Raw genomic sequence first — 24,281 nt, 5'->3', positions numbered from 1 at the left:
CAACACATACACCAAGAAAAAACTTGTTTCAACTCACAAACATACTGTTTTAGTGATTTTATGTGATACTGATTTCTGGTCATCTCACGACCTTAACCTTAGGGAAAAAGCTTAAGCTGACCCGTAAGGTCAAAATCGGTCCATTCAAGGCATCTCGGTGAGATACTGATAGCACGTCATAATCCATAGTTTTGTGGCACTTATTGGCATAGAAACCTTATAAAACATGGTTTCAAATGTGGTGCATGGTGGGATCCACTCAGATCATAGATCCATGCTCTTAATCTATCGTCAGATCATATGAGATCATGGATCAAAAATGCATTTTTCACGCCGGATCCGGTGGGATCATAGTTCCCAACCTGTACTTTGCTTCGAGATCCACTGAGATCATAGGTCCATCACTCGGATCCATGCACATGTCTGACTTTAAGATCAATTCAAAGAATAGGTCACCCGAGATCACTTAAGGCAAATTTTTCCGATTTTCAAGTTCCTTGGCGATTCGTCTCATGGCTTGTACACGACGTCGACAACTGGAATATCATACAAAAGGACTCGACAGCTCTTTTGAAGCCTTTCCGCCTCTTGTCTTCGAACTTGACCTAAAGTCAACACTTCATAAGATAATCTTGAGCGGCGCAGCCTTCTGAGAGCAAAAACCGTTAAAACCGTCCTTTTGTAAAACATGTTTTACAGTAGTAATGGCAATTAATACTGCGTAACAACTAATTACTGCGAATTGTTTTGCATACCTAACAAACATGTTTGCACGATATTGATTTTACCACCAGCGTGGTTTTCTCACCGAGATGCCTTGAATGGACCGATTTTGACCTTACGGGTCAGCTTAAGCTTTTTCCCTAAGGTTAACCCTCGCCCCGTTGGGGGGGGCCATTTTGGCCCCCCCCCCCCTGTGGTTTTTCCTGAATAGCAAGAAAACGGCGGCGCGCAGCGCCGCCAAATTTTCAGTACCTTTTCGGGCATCAATTTGACACCTTCACACCAAATTTCAAGTCTTAGGTCACCTTAGGTCAGGAGTTATTGAGGTCAAACTGAGGTCATGTTCGAGCAAAAATGAGCAAAAAACATGCAATCTTGAAACGCTCACCAAATCTACAGTTATCAAGCAATTTCAAAGTTCTTTATATGGTCTAATAGACAAAAAGCGGCGCTACAAAACTGCTATCTCGGATTTTCAAAATTTTGGGTTTTTGACCCAAAAAATTTCAAAAAATTGATTTTTTTAGAAAAAACTAAAAAAAAAAAATCCAAAATTTTTCCGAATTTCGAAAACACCGGAATATATGTGATAGTCCCTGCGCTCTTCTATATACATACCGAATTTCAGATCGATATCTCGTTTTTTGGCCAAGTTATAGCGAAAAAACTGTTCAAAAATGATAACGTCAAATTTTTGAACTCAATTTTTTAGCGATTCTAGACCTCGTACGGCAAAACAAAGACCACCATTGAACTCCCCGTGACGAGCTGCATCGATTCGATACCCATTTTATGCAAAAATATCAACTTTGAAATTTGACCTTATTTGACCTGACCTTGACCTGACCTTGACCTGACCTTGACCAAAACGTGACCTAAGCTGGTCCCAAAGGCTGCCTGACCCACATAATCGCATTTGTCATGTAAAATGGACCATAAAACATGTATCACACGACACTTTCACATTGTGACCCCCCAGTGACCTGACCTCAGTGACCTGACCTGGTATCAGTGACCTCAACTAGCAAAATATGTGTTTGAAGAACATTGCACCATCGATGATTTTCAATGAAATGCATTTTACTCGATTTTACAACGCATTTCTTGAAATGCCTGTAAACGGTGAAAATTGGACCTTTGACCTGACCTGTGACGTCATCGGTTTGACCTAGGTCAATAAAATTGGGTCACAAGGTAGTTCCCTGATAGGGTTATCCAACACCGTTTCCGCTTGTCGCTACGTTGCGTGGTTCTCGAGATCTTAGGGGGGGGCTAAAATGCCCCCCCCCCCCAACGGGGCGCGTTGCTCGGCAGAGCCCAACGGGGCGCGGGTTAAGGTCGTGAGATGACCAGAAACGATTCCGCGCGCCATTCGAGTCGCATTGCTGAGCTGAACACATCCAAGTTTTCCGATGGCTTTAGTTGCTTCATAACTCACTGTTGAATACCTCCCTATCTCATCCCCCACTGTTTTCTGGCTACCACAAACAGCGTACCGATGCGACATCTATAGGGGAGAGCGGGGAGAGTTGTATCATGTCCAAGTTGTATCAGGGCGAATTGTGCCAAACTTATCCAATGGATGGCGCTCGCGACACGACCAGCCGACGAGGTTTTCCGGGCGCCATCTTTCCCTGTTCTGTCTTGTGGCTGAGTGGACGCGTCTCGAGGTGAGAGCCGATTTTATGTTTTTTTAATGTCATTCTAAAAAAATAAGTTGCAAGAAAATGTGTGTTCTGGGCATTTAGATGTGCACGAATTTGAAAGATCTCCGTAGCGGTGGTGAGGGTAGGTTCTAAGGCTGCGTGAGTGAAAACGGATTTCTCCAGCTGTCCGCTGTTTTTTAGCACGAGGATGTTTTTTCCAAGATGGCGGCTAGGTACATGTTGTATCAGAGCCGGGTGGGGTATGTTGTAACATGTATGTGTGTATGTATGTATGGGTATGTTGCTTTTGATCGCGAAAGCTAAGCCCTGGCTCGCGTTTGTAGGTAGCTAGTCAATGCTCGTTCCATTTCGGCACAATGTGTTGGCTTCTTTGCTCTTAACGGGCCACTTTTGCGTCTAGTCTGTTGATGTTTCGTTCGAATTGCATTGACCTAAGTTTGGTCTAATAAAGTGAAGCCTTTGAGCATACCTATGCATTGTATTAACCCCATTTAATGTTGTTGTTATGTTCAAAACCAGTAGCAAGCACACTCCCTGAAACGTGAAATAGTGATACAAATTACCCCACCATGTGATACAACTCACCCAAGCCATGGGGCAAGTTGTATCAAAAACATTGTCCTATTCGGGAGACCGTAGAAGAAAAACTGGTAGAGGTAGCGGAAAAGTTACTTTGCACAAAAAAGCAGAAGAATCAAGGATGGGGATGGTATGGAAATAATGAGTTTATCACGGATAGTTACGAGGTTATGGGTCTCGGAGTAAAAACTGATACAACCCACCCCACTCTCCCCTAAGAGACCAGTCTCATTAAAGCTTTTATTTTGTCCGCATCTCAGTTTTATACCAAGAACGATCATATGCAATGTGCGTAGCGTATGCAATCGTTGCCAAACCATATGCTGGAATAATTGCTTACATTTTGTCGATATCCATGAAGACATGGCCCGCATGTCGTCCTCTTTCGCCAAAGAAGTTTGGCTTGAAGTGCGTTCAAAGTAACGCACTGACTTTTCGAATTTATATTCAGCCCATGTTGTTTTTAACGTACCTACCTATTTTTACAGACATACGTACGGTTTAGGTTGTATTATCTATTTAACAATTTCGTTAGCCTCGTAGTTGGACGGCTGCAATTTTTATGTCTAGTTGCGTCAGACGTCGGAGCACCGATGAATGTTACCAGGAGGATAACAAATTTCAACTATTCTTGGCGGAATATTTAAATGAAAGGTTTAAATGATCTTCATCCAAGCTGCGACTCCCGTGACAAAGCGTCCATGTCTCCCAATTTACATTTTATTTAAAGACGTGACTCTCGACCACAATTCCGGAGCCAAATCTGTGAAGTCAGCATCAAAGACGGTCGCTGAGCGGTCGGCTGAGGGCCCTCGTCGGCTGACGTGAGGACGGAGCGGTGCGCGCGGTGACGCCGGCGGTCGAACCGTCGCCGCGGGCCGCCCGCGGCCGCCGCGGCGCCGTGCCGCATCGACACGATCAGAGCCGCTCCTGGGGCCGGCGCAGTCAGCGACGGAGATAGATCTGACTGCTCAGCGGTACATGGGGATGTCTACAGTCAGCGATGGGGATATGACTGGTGTGCTCAGCGGTATAGCTGTACTGAGCTGTCTGATCAAAGTTGTAAACTGAAATAGCGAGTCAGAAGTCCAGACTGGCCCTTCTGATTAGCGGTACAGACTGAAACATCGTTTCATAAAGTATTTATTCACCAGAAGTACTTACGGGCTGAGTTTTTTTCTGCATCGATTCAATAGCCATTAATTTCGTATGAAAAAAATCCACATAAAATACGTCAAATTTAAAATACAAATACCACATTCACACTGTTCTCAATAAACAGAACATTACTTAGCCCTTAGGTAGTAAAAAACTGACGTTGTCTTTTAAATTAACTTCTCTGCGTTAAAGGCACTATCCCACCTTTAACATGGGGTTTGAGTTGAGATAGCCAAGTTTGCGGCGAGGTTCAGAAACCACTATCTATCTAGGTTGCAACCCCCGCAGCCTCTTGGTGTTAAAGAAATTCGTTCCCTTCATTTGAAAATGGGCCTTGTACAAGGCCCTATCTTCAACATGGAGCGACCGTTAGTGTGACGTCACCTCGTTCAGTCATTCTGATTTAAATGGGTTTGTTCGTTGAAAAATTGCTTAAAACTTGGTCTGAACTTTGTTGTGGTGCCTACAGAGTAAAAAGAATCAGCTTTATGACAGTTATGTGGCCTGGGGAAGGAGGTAATTTTGGGCTGTGACGTCACATATTTGAAAGTTTGTGTTTGGAATATGGGAAGCCTAAGATGTTTAATGCAAAATAAATGCCAGAACCGTGTTCCTGGTCATCCAATCTATAAAGTCGGGCACAATTTAACTGGTTTTAACAACATTTTTGAAGGTGGGATAGTCCCTTTAAGAATCGATTAAAATAGATTTGCTTTTTGAATGAACACTGCATTATAGGCCACCTAAGAGGCGTTCCACGACAAATCGACAAATAAAAAATTAAATTTGCACCCTCATATTTTATTATTCGTTGAAAACTGGTGTAAGGGGTTGTGATGGGCGGGGAATCCAGCTGTGGCAAGGATTTTTTTCTTCGAACAACAGTTTCCGAGATATAGCCTCGGGCAATTCCTGGAGTTCGCGCTGCAGCCCTATGTTTGGCGGCCTATAACTCAGAAACTATTGGTTTTTTACGATCAAAACTTTATATGGTTCAACTCACAATCAACCAAGAAACATTTTGGCTATCTCGGATTTTCAATTTTTGAAAATTTTGATCACGTGACCTTTTGTCCTATTTTTCGAAGAGTGACCTTGATATTTTCCCCACTGAAAGTTGCAATTTTGTCTGATGACGATTAAAGCCTTTTCGATTGTCACTCATATGCGATAATAAAAAAGTGGTTATCGCCCTGCGTTGACCTCGGGTCAGGTCATTTTTATGACCTGTCCATTATTACGAGCGGGAGCGACAGCGAGATCTCGAGAATAAAGCAAGATAGCGACACGCGGTAAACGGTAAAGGGTACACACACACGGATAAGGTCTATAATTTTTAGTGAGGTCATTTTCAGGTCAGGTCAAAGATGACGTCACAGGAGCTAAAAGGAAGTCAAAATAGCGGCACTATACATATATATGAAGTTTTTCTCGAATAACTTTCAAGGTATCCCAGCTAGGAACAAACTAATAGCACCATCGTGATCCTCTCGTCGATCTGCATCGAAACATATGTATGTTGACCTCGAAAGGTCGAAAGGTCAAAAGTTGACCTTAGATCACGTGACCTAAGGTCAACTTTTGACCTTTCGACCTTTCGAGGTCAACATACATATGTTTCGATGCGGATCGACGAGAGGATCACGATGGTGCTATTAGTTTGTTCCTAGCTGGGATACCTTGAAAGTTATTCGAGAAAAACTTCATATATATGTATAGTACCGCTATTTTGACTTCCTTTAAGCTCCTGTGACGTCATCTTTGACCTGACCTGAAAATGACCTCAGTAAAAATTATAGACCTTATCCGTGTGTACCCTTTACCGTTTACCGCTTGTCGCTATCTTGCTTTATTCTCGAGATCTCGCTGTCGCTCCCGCTCGTAATAATGGACAGGTCATAAAAATGACCTGACCTGAGGTCAACGCAGGGCGATAACCACTTTTTTATTATCGCATATGACTGACAATTGATAAGGCTTTAATCGTCATCAGACAAAATTGCAACTTTCAGTGGGGAAAATATCAAGGTCACTCTTCGAAAAATAGGACAAAAGGTCACGTGATAAAAATTTTCAAAAATTGAAAATCCGAGACAGCCAAAATGTTTGTTGGTTGATTGTGAGTTGAACCATATGAAGTTTTATCGTAAAAACCAATAGTTTCTGAGTTATAGGCCGCCAAACATAGGGCTGCAGCGCGAACTCCAAGAATTGCCCGAGGCTATATCTCGGAAACCGTTGTTCGAAGAAAAAAATCCTTGCCACAGCTGGCTTCCCCGCCCATCACAACCCATTAGACCAATTTTAAGCAAAAAAATAAAATATGAGGGTGCAGGGCACTTGTCGATTTGTCGTGGAACTAAGCTAAGCTAGTCGATGGCGCTAAATTAACACGCGCAGTGAAAGGGGGGGGCGGATTCCACCCACCCCTCCTGTTTTTCGCCAATAACTCGCGCCGCAACCATAATATTAATGTGAAATTTTGGCTACCTGTCCCAAATTGAACTGCAGATCTTCTCGTGCAAGAAATAAGAAAATCGGGTCGCAACTTTTCTAGTAATAGCGGTGTAAAGTCAAACATCCTGCCGCCGCGGCGGCGCGCCGGCGCGGCGGCCGGCGCTAGCCGTTACGCGCCGCCTGAATTGTAGACTGTGCCGGGGCGGGACGGTTCCGTCTTTACATCGCGCTCCCACTGGCGGATCCAGGGGGGGGGGCCACGGGGGCCATGGCCCCCCCCCCAAAGGCCTAAAGTGGCCTGTTTGGCCCCCCCAAAACGCCAGAAAAATTGCTAAGAAAATATACCTTGATGGAGGTTTTTAGCCACTTGGTGAAGTAAAGCTTTCCACAGCATTATATGGAAGCAATATAGTAGCAGTGAGGGTCAGTCAAAAGTTGCGCGAGCGGAGTCGACCTTAAAAAAAAAAGACTGTTGTTGGCACGTGTTTATGGCGCGGCAGCTGGTAGTTGGCGGTGTTTCGCGTGGTGTGGCATCACTGGCGGATCTGGGGGGGGGGAGAAGGGGGGGGGGCACTGGAGCCTGAGGTGCCCCTGACAGGCCCGTGGTGCCCTTGCTAGACCTGTGGTGCCCCTGGACCCTGGCAGGCCTGTGGTACAGTCCACAGCAGAAGTAATGTGGGGTTTCAGTCATGGGTATGTTCTGCTTCTGAAGCTTAGGAACGATTAGCCAGACTACAATGAAACTTTGAATGTAGCTTATATGTATCGTCACCCTTGCAGCTGCAACTTTAGCTATTGACATCTTCTTTTCAATCACTTCGCATTAAACAATCGCCAGTCAAAGCCAACCGTTGAGTTTGGTAAAACCCTACATTACTTTAGCGGTGGGCTGTACCTCTGGCGGGCCTAGGGTGCCCCTGCTAGGCTGCTGATGCCCCTGGGACCTGACAGGACTGTGGTGCCCCTGACAAGCCTAAAGTGCCCCCAACAGGCCCGTGATGCCCCCGACAGGCCCAAGGTGCCCCTGCGTGATGCCGTGATGCCTGCGAGGCCGGTGGTGCCCCCTGCGAGGCCGGTGGGGCCCCTGACAGGCCCATGGTGCCCCTGCTAGGCCGCTGGTGCCCCTGGGCCCTGACAGGACTGTGGTGCCCCTGACAGGCCCAAGGTGCCCCTGCAAGGCCGGTGGTGCCCCTGTAAGGCCTGTGGTACCCCTGCTAGGCCTCTGGTGTCCCTGACAGGCCCATGGTGCCCCTGCGAGGCCGGCGGCGCCCCTGGGCAGGTCTCTGGTGTCCCTGACAGACCTGGGGTGCCCCTGACAAGCCTGTGGGGCCCCTCACAGGCCCGTGGTGCCCTTGCTAGGCCTGTGGTGCCCCTGGCGGGTTGGTGGTGCCCCTACTAGGCCGGTGGTGCCCCTGACAGGCCTGTGGTGCCCCCGGGCACCAAGGGGGTCATGACCCATGTGGCCCCCCTTGGATCTGCCACTGATGCATAATATATTGATTTGTAAAGGCGTTATGGCTTATGCAATATGCAATTGCAGGCACTTGGTATCCCTCACTTATCCCTCATTGGGGCTCTGGCGGGCTCCTGAGGGCCCACGTCTATCTCCGGGAGCCCATATAGACAGGCTCCTTTGGGTCCTCTCCTTTGGGTCCTTTCAGTACACTATAGCATAAGAGGTCACCATGCGAGTCCTATACATACATCTGAGGGCGTACCCTGATGTCTGAGGTACCCAACTGCAGCTCTAATGGTCTCTTCTTACACTGGCGGATCCAGGGAGGGGGCATTTAGGGCCATGCCCCCTTCCCAGAGGCCTAAAGTGGCCCGTTTTCCCCCTCCCCCAAACGATAATGAAACATAGTTCAATCAGGGCGTGGCCCAGGAGCCGAGTTAGACAGGGCTGTTTTACCACCTCCCGGCCCGCAAAGGGACCCAAGCACTGACTCGAAGCGGGTTAAAGAGACCCTCCCACCTTCAAAAAAGTTAATGAATTGGCATGAAAGTGATGTCGCTAGGTTCAGAAAGGGCGAAAACGAATATCTTCCAAATTTTATCGAAAAATATTCACCGGTTTTCAAGAGATTAGACTTTTATTTTTGTTTACTTTTTGGGATATCCGCTGCTGTTCCTAGCGACTTTATTTGAAAGTGCGGCATTTGTTGCGCGCAAAGCAGCCTATACCACCGCATGCTACCAAACGTTTTAGTAAAATATTAAAAAATCATTAGATCTCCGCTGAAGTCACACATTCAGAGGGGTATCCAAAAGCATTAGCCCCTCTGAATCAAATGCAATTTTGAAATTCAATATTTCCGATTTAAGGCATTTCTCGATGTTGTGAGTGCGTGCCGAAACCGGTAATTGTGAGCCAGGGACCCCATTTTGGTTATCTCAGCTCAAATCTAATGTTAAGGTGGGAGGGTCCCTTTAACTGGTCGATAAAAACAATGGTAAGTGTTTACAAAGTAATATAAAGGCATGGGTCGGGTGGGCTACCATAATACCATTTATATATTTTTCTTTTTAGTTAAAAAAAATTCATAGTGTCAGGGCTGTGACGAAAAATAAGTGGCCTAAATCCGATGAGAAAACAGGATTTGGGGGTACCCTAGGTTTGGCTCCTGCATGAGTTGGCCCCCCCCAAAACGCAAGCCTGGATCCGCCAGTGCGCGCTCCTTACCGCTGATTATCTTCGATTCGCGTCGAATTTTGTGAGAAGACTAAAAAATGTACAGGCAATCTCATGGTAAAAGAATTTTGAAAATCAGCCGGTAACAACTTGAGTTATGAGTATGTAAACACAAAATTGTGATTGCCGCGTTTCCCGCGTCGGCCGATCCCGCTTCAGACGGCGACATCTTACCCTTAGCAGGCTTCTTGCTGCCATACTTATTGTTGGTTTAACTTAGAAATTCACATTACATACTCACAAATGTATTTTCTGTCGTATAGTGAAAGAAAAAAGAAAATCGGCCGGTAACTTTTTGAGTTATCGGCGTGTAAACGCTAAAAAGTCACTCATATGGCAGATTTGACCACATTTGACCTCATTTGACCTTGAAGATATTGACCTAGGGTCATGAAATTCACACACAACAGAGTTCTCCAGGGCTTTCACCTGCCCTCCAAATTTCGTCTTTCTTGCTCCAGTGGGAGCTGAGATCTTGGGGGGGGGGGCGGCATCCGCCCCCCCCCCTCCACTGGGCGTAGTACTCGCAACCCTTCCACTGCGCGTGTTAAATAAGCAGCAATAATGCTGACGTGAGGACGGTCCTACACTTCGCATTACGCATAAGTGTCCTGGCTTTTCCTAGAGTCTGAGAGGAAGAGTATATTTCTTCCTATGACTACCTCTCGTACAATCCTAAAACATGTCACGTTCCCGACAAGACAGACGTGAGATTTCGACGCCCTCAGCTCATGAACTCCCCTACGTTCGAAACGGGACAATGGCCATCCCAGCCCGTAATTGACGCTCCACAATGGGCTGCGGCCGTCCGCCGGCCGCCTCGGGCCGGAAGTTCGCGTACCGTGTCCCCCTGTCAAGGTGGCCGATCGGCGATCGCGGCTAACGAGCGGTCGGATCTCGGCGTCGGTCGGCAGCGTCGAGCGCCGTCCCATTCGATCGGCACCGGTGGCCGCGCGCGCCGCCCCTCTGCCGTCGGCGGCGACGGGACGAGTCCGTCGGCGGCGGCGGCGGCGGCGGGCCAGAGCAAGATGGCGCCCCGCTGAGAGGAGTGCGCGGTGCGATGGTGCTGCGGCGGCGGCCGCTGCAGCGCGCTGATGCCGCCGGCGCGGCGCCGTGACCGGCCCGGAGCGCAGCTGCAGCTCGGCCCGCTGCTCTTCGGACTGTGGCTGCTGGTCGCCGAGACGGGCCGCCGCCACCCGGCCGCCGCACACCGCCTGCAAGAGTGCCTTTCCGCCAACCGGAGCCAGTGCGCGGCCCCGGCCGGCGGCGACGGGGCCGGCCTGGGCTCCGGCTGCCCGGCGCTGCTGCTGCTGCGCCGCCACAGGCTCAAACACTGTCCGGAGGTCAGCCTGTGGTTCACGGTGCCGTGGGACCTGCGCAGCGCCGCACCGCTGCGGTGTGACCAGAGCAGGCTCGAACACCACCTGGCCAGCCTCGCCGTGCGTGATAGAGAAGTGGGCGCGATGTATGAGAGTTTCGTGAGCATCCTGGACCGATACGATTGTGACGCGCGTTACTCCGTGCTGCACAACTGTTCAACGTGTAAGGTGAGTGCGGCGCACGCTGCAGACCGCAGAACCAACGATCCGTTCTGAGTTAAGACGCACGAACTAGGTATTGCGATAAACACGCTACCGTTACCTAGTGAATGGTTGAATGAATGGCCGAAGCGATGCTTTCTTATTTCCAGCCAACTGTTAATAATGACCCCTGTGGCCTTCAAGCAGTTCTCGTGCTATCAAATGTAAGGGTAAGTGGTAACGAAACTGGCAAGACGGCGTAAGCTATAGAAGCTTAAAAACTTCACAGCACCGGAGTCTAAATGCGGCTGCAAATGGGACGTTAGACCCGAGGCTCTAAACGTTTATCTTGGTTAACACTACCTGTAACTGATCGGAGAGGGCCAGGAGAATTGTCGTGGCTTAGTGAATCTCGGCGGAGTGAAGCGAGAGAGGATTGGGACGCTTAAGTCCAAAGGTGACACAACAGGTTTATAGGATCCAAGCGTGGACCAAACGAGCAGGAGCCAGACTCCATCGAGGCACATCAGTCCTAACGGTGTGCCCGGCGCACCAGCCGCTGGTCGAATCAGTCCAACGTGTCCTCCCCTCATACTTTGATCCCACGTCCCTTGAATGAATATGAGGAAAAACAAACTTAAAAAGAGATACGAAATATTTTTCCGCGCTGCTTTTTCATTAGTTCAGAGCCAAACTGTCAAAGAATGTCAAAATCAGGGAAAATTTACTTTGATGACCCCGGATGATTGTACCCTTGGCATGGTCTGAAAGATAACCTATATTTTTATGTTTTACTGTTTTGACGACCTTAGGGATACCGCTTACGTTATGTCGCTACGTGGCCCAGTTAGCGCCGAGCTAGATGGAGCCGGGAGGGGACGTAAAAACTTCCCGGCGTACACGTAAATGTGTTACGATCAGACCGGGTCCGGCCTGGCTCAAGCTAACGGAAATCTCAGAGCGTCCGGCTGTCCACCTGCCTGTGAGCAATGACGCATTGCACTATTGCCATGTGTCGTCGTTGTCGGTGGGGGTACTACACTTTGCGCACGTGCAGGGCTCGCTTCTGCATTTTGAAAATGGATTCACCGATGACTTAGAGTTGACACATCATTGGGAACCATCCAGATGGATGACCGTTGCGCTTAGAACCTACCAATATTGCAAGTTTCAGCGGGTATTTCCCCGCTGTATCGGTACATTCGTCCTCACTCCACACATTTAGTGGTAACAGTGAAGTGTAAGCAATGAAATTTCCGACCGATATTTATAGGTGCTTTCCTCCCAGGCAGCGTCTCTCTCACAAAACCGTGCGTGGGTACTTGAAATGCATGTAGGTATTTGAGTCAAAGGCCACCGTATGTCATTGACTTTTGCTGACCCCATGCACACGGCAATGTTTCAGGTTAGACTTCAGATTGAATAAGCTTGTGATTCCATGTCCAATTTTCCGTATTCAATCCCTCCCGTATTGGCCTTCAGCGTCGAATATATAGGTGGTAGTGGGGGCGGGGGGCGGTGGTAAGGGCACAGCCATTTGGCACCTGATCAAGATAGAGCTTCGTGGAAAATCTAGCGTGTTGCCAGGTTGCCACCCCCCCCCCCCGGTAGTGTTTCTGCTCTGTACCTACTAAACATTCACGTACCTAATACGATGGGTGGGAAAGGGAGCGGGGGGGGGGGGGGTAAGACTGGCAAAACAAGTGTCAAACTGTCAAAGGTGTCAGACTGGCAACTCAAGGTGTCAAAAGCTCAAAAGACCCATAGCCAACGCAAGATATTGGGTAGGCCCTATTCGTCATTTGGGTAATGAGTCATGACATGATCTGAAGAACAAGGTCATATCTCCGAAAAAAAAACAGAAACTTGAAATTTTCAGTGGACGCTGAAAAAATAGAAGAGCAGCAATACGAAAAATCAAGCTTCTAGCTTTAACCTGCGCCCCAGTGGCGGTCTCAGCCAACTTCGCCATAATTGGGGGGGGGGGGCATATGTTACCACCCACCTCTAACTAAAAAACTAAGAGGGCTAGAAAGACGCAGTAAAAGGCAGTCAATAGCTCTCAATGCGTACGTTTGAAAATATTTCAGTCATTTTTCATCTTAGAGCAATATTGGGGTCACCAGAGGTCATCAAAGGTCAAAATTTGCAAAATGTCATAATATTTTTCAGGAAACATGCCGTTAACTCAGGAACTATGATAGCTAGAAAAGCGCATGAAAAAGCAATCGATAGCCATTTAACTCTTCTTTTGATAAGGCCATATCAAAATTGACCTCAGGTCAACGGTTAAGCCTCCATAGGTCAAACATTGTGAAAACAACTGTTTTTGGATAAAACTTTTTCACGAATACCTTTTGAACCAGCAAAGATGAAAAATTGGCCATGGCACTATCGTGTTGCTCTCCTTCAGTTTCTTCGAATATATATATATATATATATATATATATATATATATATATATATATATATATATATATATATATATATATATATATATATATATATATATATATATATATATATATATATATATATATATATATATTACCCGGAAAGGTCAAGGTCAAACTTTGACCTGAGGTCAAGGTCTCGTGGTGACACAAATAGGTCATGTTGCATATAATTCGATGCGTCTCGAGTCTCGACAAGACAAACACAATGAAGCCATCCCCAGCGTTTTATCTCTTTCCAATCGAGAGTTATTGGCAAAAATATGTTTGTAGCCTCAAATGACTTCGGATGACCTTTCTAGAGGCTATCAGCAAAAAGACACCTTGGTCGTCACGGGTGGTCCAATCCATTGATTCTGAAATACTTGGCCTCTTCCTATGCATACACACGGATCTAGAGGCATTTTCATTTTTTTCCATTGACTTATAATGGATAGGTCACGCCACTGGCCTGACCTTAGGTCACGGATGTAAAAAATCCGAGATATACAAAGTAGGTATACCTAGGTGCCCATAACATCGTGCAATCCACCAAGTTTAAAAGCTCTCTGACAAACACTAGCTGCATGCTGGACATGATTACAAACTTTTTTAGGCTTGGTCAGTTAACTTGACCAAGTGACCTGACCTGACATGACCTGGGGTCAAAAATTTCACACCTTGTCAAAAATTGATGTACAGCAAGCTACGCCAAGCGGCGCGGCGCTTTTTTATTTACAAGCAAAAAACGCGACAGGGTGGTAACATATATACCCCGCCTCCACTGGGGCGAAGGTTAAAAATGTTTAGTGCAGAGCAGAAAAACTACCTTGGGGGATTTTACACTTTCCGTCAAGATTTGGAAGGCACATAAAGGTTTCATCAACTCGTTATAAAGCAATGGATACTATAGGTGGCCGGCGTTATACCTATGCCGGGCTTACCCCGGAAAATCAATGCTTTTATAAAACTCGGATTACGCAACTTTACGTTCGTTCCACAAAACCGATTTTTTGGGGAAAACACGGCCAATTAATTTATCTAGCTTAGAGGATATCAACATTTTATGCAGCACGCAAGGAATGTGATGAGAACGAAAAAGAGCTTACCCTGCCGGGCTTCCCCCGGCTTCCGCTATCCTCATATTTGACCTCAGGTCAACGGTTTGACTCAAAGAGGGCGAAAACCGTCAAAATAGATTTTCCTAATACAATATCCCGCAATAGCTTAGGGCTTTATCAATGTGTAGGTAATTTTACCTCCGTCAAAACCGTCAAAATAGATTTTCCTAATACAATATCCCGCAATAGCTTAGGGCTTTATCAATGTGTAGGTAATTTTACCTCCGTCATGTTTCTCTCGTCGGCACCCACCAACTGAACTATAATTTGACCTCAGATCCTAATCAAGGTCATGATCCGACCTGAAAAGGTCATGCTGCATATAGATAAAGTCGTTTTGTTGAGCTGAGCGTATTTCAAATGCTTTTATTCATTTATTTAGTCCTCAGAATCACCGACGGGATGGCCCATTGATTGACGAAGTCATTATTTAGAATTAATCTTTATTTCTCTTTCATGTGTACAGCAAGTTACTGTCGGAAAAGTGCCAGTGGCCTTTAAAGGTAGTGTGCCACCTTTGAAAGATTTCCCATTTATTTTTCTTAGGATAAGAAACTTCTATTTTTACCTAATATCGCAAAAAAAAATCAAAAATGGGCCTGGAATAGTGCCTTTTTCGCCTAAAAGTTTATCGGTTTTTCGATATGTATAACAACTGTAGTGGGCTAAGCTGCAAACAGGCGTCGGCAACAATCGCGAATGCGGCGCACATGTGACAATAAGCATAGGTCATTACAGAGTTACGACGTACGGGAATGAGTTATCAGCTGTCTAATCGTAGACAACACAATGTCGAGCCTTGAACTGTAAGCCTGTGTGTATTGGTATTGTTTCTTTTATTTGGCTGTCGAACATTATTTATGGTTTGAAATATGATTTTATGTAAAATAATTGATATGAAAAAGCCGTCTCTTAAGTTATGACCACATTTCACCACACGCAAGTGGCAGGAATGACAATGATCAGCTGACGCATTTTTCTTGGCCGAAGTCAGAGCGCGCGGCCCGACGCACCACCACCGCACCACAAAGTATGAGCAGAAGCCGCGCCCAAAGCCAGGGCCCCGGTAACGTGAGGTAGCCGAGTCGGGGCAGCGTGCGCTGACCCAAGCCGGGGCCGCAGCTTTGGGCGCGGTCTACCGCATCCCCGCGGGCAGCCCCGGGCTATCACATGACACCGGGAGGACGCGCGGCCCCGACTTGGGTCAGTGCACGCTGCCCCGACTCGGCTACCTCACGTTAGCGGGGCCCTGGCTTTGGGCGCGATCTACTGCACCACCTAACAGGCGTGTTCGAAACCGCAGGAGATGATGATGAACGGGTTTATCGAAACTTGATTGGATGAGCATATCGGTAATAGCGATTTCAGTGTGTGCATTTATTGTTCATAGTGGTGTGAAATGTGGTTGGGGTACGACCGACAACCCGTCGGGGCGAATTTCGCACTGGGGTAGGGTAGCCTGGGGCAAGACGCCCCAGATAATTTATTTTGCTAGATAACTTTTGTCCTACATCACCTGGAAGGCCAAATTTGTGCTCAATGCGTTCTTTGGACATTTTACTTTAAATTCCACCCCTCAAATTCATTCACTTATGATCGGACTCCCAGCTATGAAGTGATTTGTGAAGCAACTGCAAATGAGGCATTTTGCCCCAACCCCAGGGCAAAACGCCCCACGGCCTGGGGCAAGAAGCCCCATACTCTAGATTAAAGATTAAACATGCTAGTTGACTAAATCTTATATGAGAGGTCCGTTAGACCTTGGGAGGCACGGCACTGAAGTTAGCACCTTCCATCCTATCAGGTGTTCAGCTATGACACTATTGTATGAGCAGGTTTTTCACCTGCCTCATAAGGCCAAGTAATAAATTATTGCCATGCAACTGTCAACCAAATACTTCCTTCGCCATCCGGTTGCTGAGAAAACTACACATAAATGCATAGAAACTTACTGTTTGCCAGCTACCGAACATTAGGAAGTGGGTAGTACGAACAACACATGAGGCAAAACGCCCCATGGGGCTTTTTGCCCCGCGACCTACTGGGGCGTTTTACCCCATCACGTAGTTCGGTCAGAAAACAACGCCTTGCACTCCAGCAAGACATAATTTAACACGAACCAACCCGGCATTATAAGCGTTAGATAATAGTTGTTCAAAATACATAAAAGTCGTTAACCTGATGTGGACCATAAAAGAACGCTATGATGCATAACCTGACAACAAAACATAAAAATCACTCCAAAAACACATTTTTGGCTATATCTCCCTAAGGAGTCATCACAATTTCTTTCCAGTCTGGTCATATAATGATCATATAGTGCACGTTTTATAGAAGAGAGAATATTTCCCCAGATCCTTGCCAGTTCCGAGAAACATCGGTGAGGCGTTTTACCTCGGCGGGGCGACTTGCCCCGGTCTACCCTACTCAAAATTTGAAGAATTTAAGACGTTTCCATGAGTTTTGAAGGTATGGATAAGTTCTAAAAATCCGGTTCTCCTTATCTGGGCCATTAACTCCATACGGTCCAGGAAAGCTGGCACACTACCTTTAATGTCATTGCAAGGCCTTTCGAGTGGTCCTTGGTCATCAGCTGCAACCCATGTCCATTGCATACATATAGGTAGATATTTTGTGATTCTGAAAATATATTGTGATTCTGACATGTTTGTTCGAAGTTTGCCTGTAATCTGTTGACCGTCTATTGCTAGCGTACATACAGCCGAGGCGTATATCGCCGCCGTTGTGTAGCTATGTACATTTGCTTGTGTATAGAACTGGTATCAGCGTGATCTGAATTATGAGTTCTGACCGTCTCTGTCCCGTACAGAACGCGTACCGCCGGTGGCTGTGAACTATGTATGTAATAGTATGTGTACTTGTATAGTGTCATTGTGTTCAGTAACTGTAAGCTGTTCTGACCGTCTATCTCCTGGACAGGAGATAGACAGCAGAACTAGACGACGATCTCCTCGACAGGAGGCGTGCCGCATCCGACTGTGTGGACTATGTAGTATATAGTGTCGGTGTGTTCAGTACCTAATTGTGGTCTGTCTGTCCATCTCCCGTCCAGGAGGCGAACCGCCGCTGGCTGTGTGACTATGCATGCATAGTGTCTGTGTTCATTCAGTAGGTGTACATGCAGTGTACGCTGTTCTGACCGTCCATTTCCCGCACAGGAGGCGTACCGCCGCTGACTGTGCAACTGTGCAGTGTGCGTACATATGTAACATTCAGTTGCTGTACAGTGTACGCTGTTCTGACCGCCAATCTCCCGCACAGGAGGCGTACCGCCGGTGGCTGTGCGCCGTCTACCTGCCTTACCACGGCGCCAGCCCGGGCGGGGGCCGGCTGCGGCCGTGCCGCTCCGTCTGTCAGCGCGTGCAGCAGACCTGTCCGTACCTGCTACCGGCCGAGAGGGCCGAGAGCAGTCACCAGTACGCCGGAGAGCCCACCTTCTACTGCGGAGGTAACTGCTCAGCCAGCCACGGCCTCACCACAGCTGAATTCGCTGAATAACGTATATATTTAGGATGTTATTTTCTAATGATGCAACGTGCCTTTGAAAGGGCAGCTTATTAGCTTTTGTGTCTATATTTGGATCTTATCCTCATAAGGTCCGTCCAAATATGAAGTGTGTTATAAGATAAAATCATATTGATTATGTAGCGCGGGATGTCGTAAGCCAACCACTAGCCATCAAATAGCTTAATAAAATTTAAATTCACCCCTATCGCAATTATATCAATTTAACGAAAAGGCCAGCATTAACAACTCAGTAGATCTTGGACAACTAGCCGCTAATCAAACATTCAGAGCGCACGTAGCATTTCATCTGAAGCACCCATTCATTCAGTTGTACGTACACCCATTGTATTCAGTTGTATGTGTGTGTTCGCAGATAAGGACATCCCCGAGGTGGTACCTTTCGTCACGGGCGCGCCGCAGTACGGTGACGACGACTGCTGCTTCCACCCGGGCTGCGTCCGCGGCGCCGAGTGTGACCTGCACGGCTCGTGTCCGGTGCCGGCGGGACGCCGTGCCGCCGCCCCCTGGACAATACAGCGCCGCCGGCGCCGCGCGCTGACCTCTGCGGCCGACCGGCCGACGGCCGCCCCCGGCATCACGGCGGCGGCGGCGGCGGCGGCGGGGGCGGGGGCGGCCCTTTGGCTGGCTGTGAGGTGGAGCGCGCGCCGCCGCCGCCGAGCTCGAACGAAAAGTGCGCGCAGTAGTGACGGTTAGCGTATGCCTCCTAGTGGCCTAAGTTGTGAGTGAGCGAGTGCCGTGCGTGTTTCGCAGAGAGCTGTCCATTTGTGTGTGCGTGTGTGTGTGGGTGTGGGTGTGCGTGCCGGCGGTGGGCGGGCCGGCGGTTTTGTACGGCGCGCGGCGCACGGGTCCGGCCGGCCGGACCGTCTCCCGGCGCTCGCTGCGTGCCCACTGCCAGGGGCCGGGTAACGATCGGCCGACGCCGACGCCAGATCGATGGGCCTCGCGCTCCCCTCTCCCACTCCGGCGCCCTCTCTCCCGCTCTCCCACGCTCCTCGCAGCTTCTCTTTCTGTCGGAGAGACCGCTGAGCCAGCGCCGGTGACCACCGATCCTTTGTTACACGGGCCAGACGCCAGCGAGCGCCCGGCCGGCGCCAGCTCGCCCGTTATCACGCTGTTATGGTGGTGTGTTTAGACGCTCTGTACGAGAGCGAGGACAGTTGACCAAGTTTCAATCATGACATGTATCAAAGTGATGCCAAATAGAGGTTTCAAGTCAGGGATGTTTACTGTCTCGCCAATTAGTAGAGCGTTGCCGGAATGACATAGAATTACACATGAATTCAGAAGTCTGCTATGAAGGAGTGATGAGGTTATGAAGAAGCTCAAGTGAAGGTAAAGGCACTTACTATAATACTTACTATGATGTTAAATGCTCTAAGATGTTTATCATTGCTCTTTTTAGTAAAGGTGACATCGGCTTTATTATTGCCTTGAATCTTCTCGCAAGGGTGGGTAAAGTTGGGTACAAAATGAATTACCGGAACCCTTTTTACCGGTACGCAAAACCAGAACGTATGGCCCAGCGCCAGGCAGCAGCCGCCTGGTATTGGTAGACTGTGCCGCTCGACTGAGATGTAATGCGGCACAGCCTACCACGCCGTATAACTCCAGCCCGGGTCGGCGAATGGATTGCTGTATGGACTGGCCGTGACGTCAACATGTAGCGGTAGGAGCAGATGTCGGTGACCTGGGTCGGGTCACCGGGACTCGGGATCGTCAGCTGCAGAGAGGGAGCGGTGCCGTCAAGTTGAATAATGTGATAGGTACCCCTTGCGACACCACCGATCAGTGCAAGTGGAGTGACGAGTGACTATGGGGAGGGAAGCGACGTCATGTCAGGACTCCCACCGAGCGCACTCTTCTGTCTGGGCTTTGCTTTTTCCCACATACGTTCACTGAAGGAGACCTTAGCTTGACTTTTGATTGCTTCCACCAGCGTGGCTCGCGCCAGCCGGTCAGCGACATCTTTGAGCAACGAGGACACAATGTTCAGTGGTGCTGACTGAAGTAGGTGTAGTTCAAGAGTCGCTGGCAGGCACGTACCCAGGATTTCGCCCAGGAGGGGGCCACCTGCTTCCGAAGGGCCCTTAGGTCACCCGGGGGCCCCCAGGTCGCCCAGGCGACCAGGGTCCCCCATGCGACCAGGCCCCCGCTACCAGGGGCCCCCTTGGCGACTACATAGGGGCCCCATGCGATCAGGGGCCCATGCGATCAGAGGCCCCCATGCGACCAGGCCCCCCGGCTACCAGGGCCCCCCAGGCGACTAGGGACCCCAGGCAATCAGGGGGCCCCATGCGACCAGGCCCTTGCTGCCAGGGGCCCCCTAGGCGACCAGGGGGCCAGGAAACCGGGGGCCATCGGATGACTGCAGGGGCCCATCGGGTCATCAGGGGCCCCTCGGGTAACCAGGGGCACATAAATGAAACTTCGATATCACTTTTTCTTCCTAGTAAAAGACGTTTTATCCAGTGTTTGAAAAAAAAAATACCAAGGCCTGAGCGCCTGGAGCGCCTTCGGCGCTCAGGAGGGGGCCATGGCCCCCGTGACCCCCCTTGGGTACCTCATTGGTCGCTGGTTATTGTGAAGTGGAAGAGAAAAGAAGAGAGCTGTGTTACGGTGCCAACCAGACATTTGAGTGACTAGTGAGCCCATAGAGGCAATAGTGGCAAAGCGGCCATTAACTATTTAACCCACGCCATGTTGGGGAAGGGGGTGAGCACCCCACATCTCACGCCCCCTGCGGTTTTACGCGAATATCTCAAAAACTGCCGGGTGGAGCGCCACCATTTTTGACAAAGCTAATCATACATCTTGGTTACACATGTTAAAATTTCAGGCAAAGCTCTCTTAAGGTCAGCTCACTAGGTCAGGTCAAGTAACGTAACCTCACCTCAAACAAGATCCAGTGCATGCCATAGCTCTACAGCAGATGCCGGATCGCTTTAAAACAATCAGCAATTCATAAGGGCACAGTATGTGCAAAATCTTATCACAGCATTTTGAAATCGGTGACTTAAGGTCGGGTCAGTTTTGCGACCTCTTCATTAGGTATATATTTATATAAGTCAATTGAAGAAAATTGAAAGGCGCCTTTTTAACAAGCGCCATTCTAAACACTCACTCTCAAATACCGATTTCCAAGTACAAATGACATACTTAACCGGAAAGAAGCACACGTGTCCCCTCCTTAACCCTATTCCTGGCGGGCTCCGCCGGCACAAGAAACTGGCGGGGGGGGGGCCGATTCGGCCCCCCCCCTGAGATCTCGAGAACGAAGCAAGATAGCGACAAGCGGTAAACGGCATCGGATACGCACGGCCAAGATCTACAATTTTTACAAAGGTCATTTTCAGGTCAGGTCAAAGATGACGTCACAGGGGTCGAAAAAGTCAAAATGGCGGCGCTAGATATGGAGAGAGTTTTTCTCGAATAACTTTCGAATTAGTCAAGATAGGAACAAAATAAGGGCATCATCGTGATCCTCTCGTCAATCCGCATCGAATGATATATATGTTGACCTCGAAAGGTCAAGGTCAAAGGTTGACCTCAGGTCACGTGACCTCGAGGTCATCATGTATATCATTCGATGCGTCTTGACGAGCTGAACACAATGAGACCATCCACGCGTCTGTATCTTGTTCCTGTACGGAGTTATTGGCCAAAAACCTTTGGTGACCTTTGATGACGTCACATGACCTCACAGCTGCCCAACAGCAAAACAGACCTCAAGGTAGTGAAGGTTGATCATATATGAAGTCATGTATGGTATATGGGGCCATTCCGACCCGTTTTAGTGGTAAAAACAGGGAGTTGATTTTTCCCCCATTGACTTATAATGGGGAGGTCGCGAAATTGACCTGACCTTAGGTCACCGATATCAAAATTCCGAGATATACAAATTGCACATACTGGTACCCTAACTAAACCCTGAACAGAAGAAATTGATCGGTCAAAAACTCTAGCTCTGGCGTGATTGCAAACTTTTCTGAGGTAGGGTCACAAAACCGCCTCTGGTGACCTGACCTGAGGTCAGATCAACTCAAAATTTTCAGACATGTTGCGTAGAAGCCTTTTAGGAAAAGTCAGAAAATTTGAGCTTCCTAGCTCAACGCGTTTGGGAGAAATAACCAAAAAACCTCAGGGGGGGGGGCTCCTGAGGCCCCCCCCCCCCGCCAGGAATAGGGTTAAGTTAAGTCCCTGAAGTCATCTCAGGTCACGAAAGGTATGCAACAGTTTTCGCTAATAGCTTTTGATAGAGGCATATTAGAGCGGTGAAAACACCTTAGATGTGTTCAGCTCGACGATACGGGTCGATTAATGTGCAACACGACCTTTTCCAGTCAGGTCATGACTTTGACCTGAGATAACATTTACAAGTTGACCTTTCAATGTCAATTTAGAGTTCATTCGATGCGTCTCGACGAGAGGAGCACGATGCTGGTAAGAGTAAGCTCGTGCTACTTTTGAGTCAAAAGTTATTGCAGAAACAACTTCTATGTATTTTGCCGTTTTTTGCCCCCACCTGCACCCGGCCTTCGTGGTGCCGTCTGCGTGGCGCCGGGCGACCATCAGAGGTAAACTTCGATTGTGAATACGGCCACAAAAATAACCCCGTTACTCCTACCCCTATACCCATAATGGCCCTGATTGTGAATACGGCCACTGCAGGCTAAACCGTTAACCAATATAGGTCAAATCTGACGACACGATAGCGAATGGACGTTAAGAGAGCTATCGAATGCGCTTTTCCGCGGCGCTGTAGCTCTATCCGTTTGGGCTATGCGGCGCGCGGTTTGTCGAGTATGACCTGAAAATTGGCGAAATTTTTCCTTCGATGACCTCTGGTAGCCTGGCGTTTGACCTGACCTAAAGTGCTCAAAGTAATTGCTTCGTTATTTTTTTTAGCTCTTTCGAGCGCTGCCTAAAAGGTGGCCTGCCTAAGTGGCCCAGCCCCAGGAGCCAAGTTAGAAGCGTGGATGTTCAACATCAACCCCCCCCCCCCAGCAGGGCGTGGAAGTCTAGGAGCCCCAGTGGGTACGGGTTCATAAGCAATTTACCGAATGCTCTTGTGATTAAGAATATGTAAGTACGTTGCCCATAAGGTATTTGACGGCACGTTTAGCGGTACTGTTGACCTAAAGAGGTCAACAAAGGTCACTGCATATCAGATTGTGGCCCACCCAGTGGAGCCATATATGGCTCCCCGCTCCACTGAGCGCACTAGAGCGCACTAGAGCACACAAGGGCGCTGAAAATGGCACCAAACCACTTGCCAATGCCCCTAAAGTTTCTTTCCCACGATCCTCAAAAGGCCACGCGATGATCTAAGGTCATTTGCGGGCCAAGTCAGAAAAACGTCTGCACAGAAGCTCTTGAATCTTGAATACCATAGGCTCGAGTAAAAGGAATGATTTCGATCGAAAGCACATCATTCGAAATTCGAGCTAGATAGTCCATAGCCGTTTGATGCCTGACTTTCAACACTCTCTGGCCTCTGGGCTCTGAGTCTGCTGGGTGGATTCCAATCTTCTGTGCAAAATTGGGGATCGTTTGACGATCTTTGTTGATCTCAATAGGCCTGAAAACGCTTCATTTTTCAACTGTCGATCCCAAGCGTCACGAATCTGGACTGGGTAAGGTTTGTTTGTTCCCAGGGGCTTCACCGACCACCATGGTGGTCGGTGAAGGGGCTTCACCAGCCTTCACCTTCACCAGGGGCTTCACCGACCACCACCTTGGTGCACCAAGGGGTCGGAGGAGCCAGGAGGGGAGGGGGGGGGGGGGTCTGGACTCTGGACCCCAATAATTTTACTTTCATGATGCAGCCTTGTATAAGAGTGTGCACTTTTTGGTCGGACCATCCAATCCTGAAACCGTTGTGAAGCCCCTGTTTGTTCCTCATCTTTTTTGTTTGAGGTCCAACTGCACGCCGTGCACCCTTTCTTCCTCCACACAATTTACAATATTTGTTGACGAGATTTTTAATTTTCTCGTTTCTCAGACATTTGTCTCGAAGGCTAAGAGTAGTTGCAGAATACAGTGCCTGCAACCTGCATAATGTGGATAGGATAGGCGCTGCCACGCTTACCACGGTTCAAAGGCAATGATCCGCCTTCAAAGACACCGAAAAAAAAACTTCATCTGGTAGCGCAGTGCTACCATATTATAATTGAGTGAAAGTAGCGCGAAGTATTCAGTTACTGCGCAGACACGTGTTGTTCTGTCGACATCATTTACAGGTTTTATTTGATGTTGATGACGATAATCTTTCGCTTACTGGCTTATACTTCTGCTAAAAGAAACTAAATAGGTAATCGCAGTATCATTTGAACAGTGTCTCTTATTACCGGTATAATTGCCTACGTGTGCTGTAATTTGATTTC

The 24,281-nt window shown here is 48.3% G+C and overlaps 1 protein-coding gene across 1 annotated transcript; it reads left to right on the top strand.

The window, feature by feature from the left end:
* The first annotated feature begins 10,251 nt into the window (after positions 1-10,251).
* On the top strand, positions 10,252-19,184 carry LOC122381842 (transmembrane protein FAM155A-like). The gene is made up of 3 exons (XM_043366544.1): positions 10,252-10,823; positions 17,632-17,818; positions 18,251-19,184. Exons 1-3 carry the CDS (start codon positions 10,371-10,373, stop codon positions 18,589-18,591), a joined length of 981 nt encoding a protein of 326 aa, XP_043222479.1. The 5' UTR covers positions 10,252-10,370; the 3' UTR covers positions 18,592-19,184.
* The last annotated feature ends 5,097 nt before the right edge of the window (positions 19,185-24,281 follow it).

Source organism: Amphibalanus amphitrite, unplaced genomic scaffold, assembly GCF_019059575.1.
Source record: "Amphibalanus amphitrite isolate SeventyFive unplaced genomic scaffold, NRLGWU_Aamphi_draft 000128F_arrow, whole genome shotgun sequence".
Lineage (NCBI taxonomy): Eukaryota > Metazoa > Arthropoda > Thecostraca > Balanomorpha > Balanidae > Amphibalanus > Amphibalanus amphitrite.
This window is presented reverse-complemented; position numbering and strand designations above follow the sequence as displayed.

Coding starts and splice junctions, on each gene's coding strand:
- LOC122381842 (XM_043366544.1), top strand. CDS start 10,371: ATGCCGCCGGCGCGGCGCCGTGACCGGCCCGGAGCGCAGCTGCAGCTC. Junction 10,824..17,631: donor ACAACTGTTCAACGTGTAAG/GTGAGTGCGGCG, acceptor TCTCCCGCACAG/GAGGCGTACCGCCGGTGGCT. Junction 17,819..18,250: donor GCCCACCTTCTACTGCGGAG/GTAACTGCTCAG, acceptor GTGTGTTCGCAG/ATAAGGACATCCCCGAGGTG.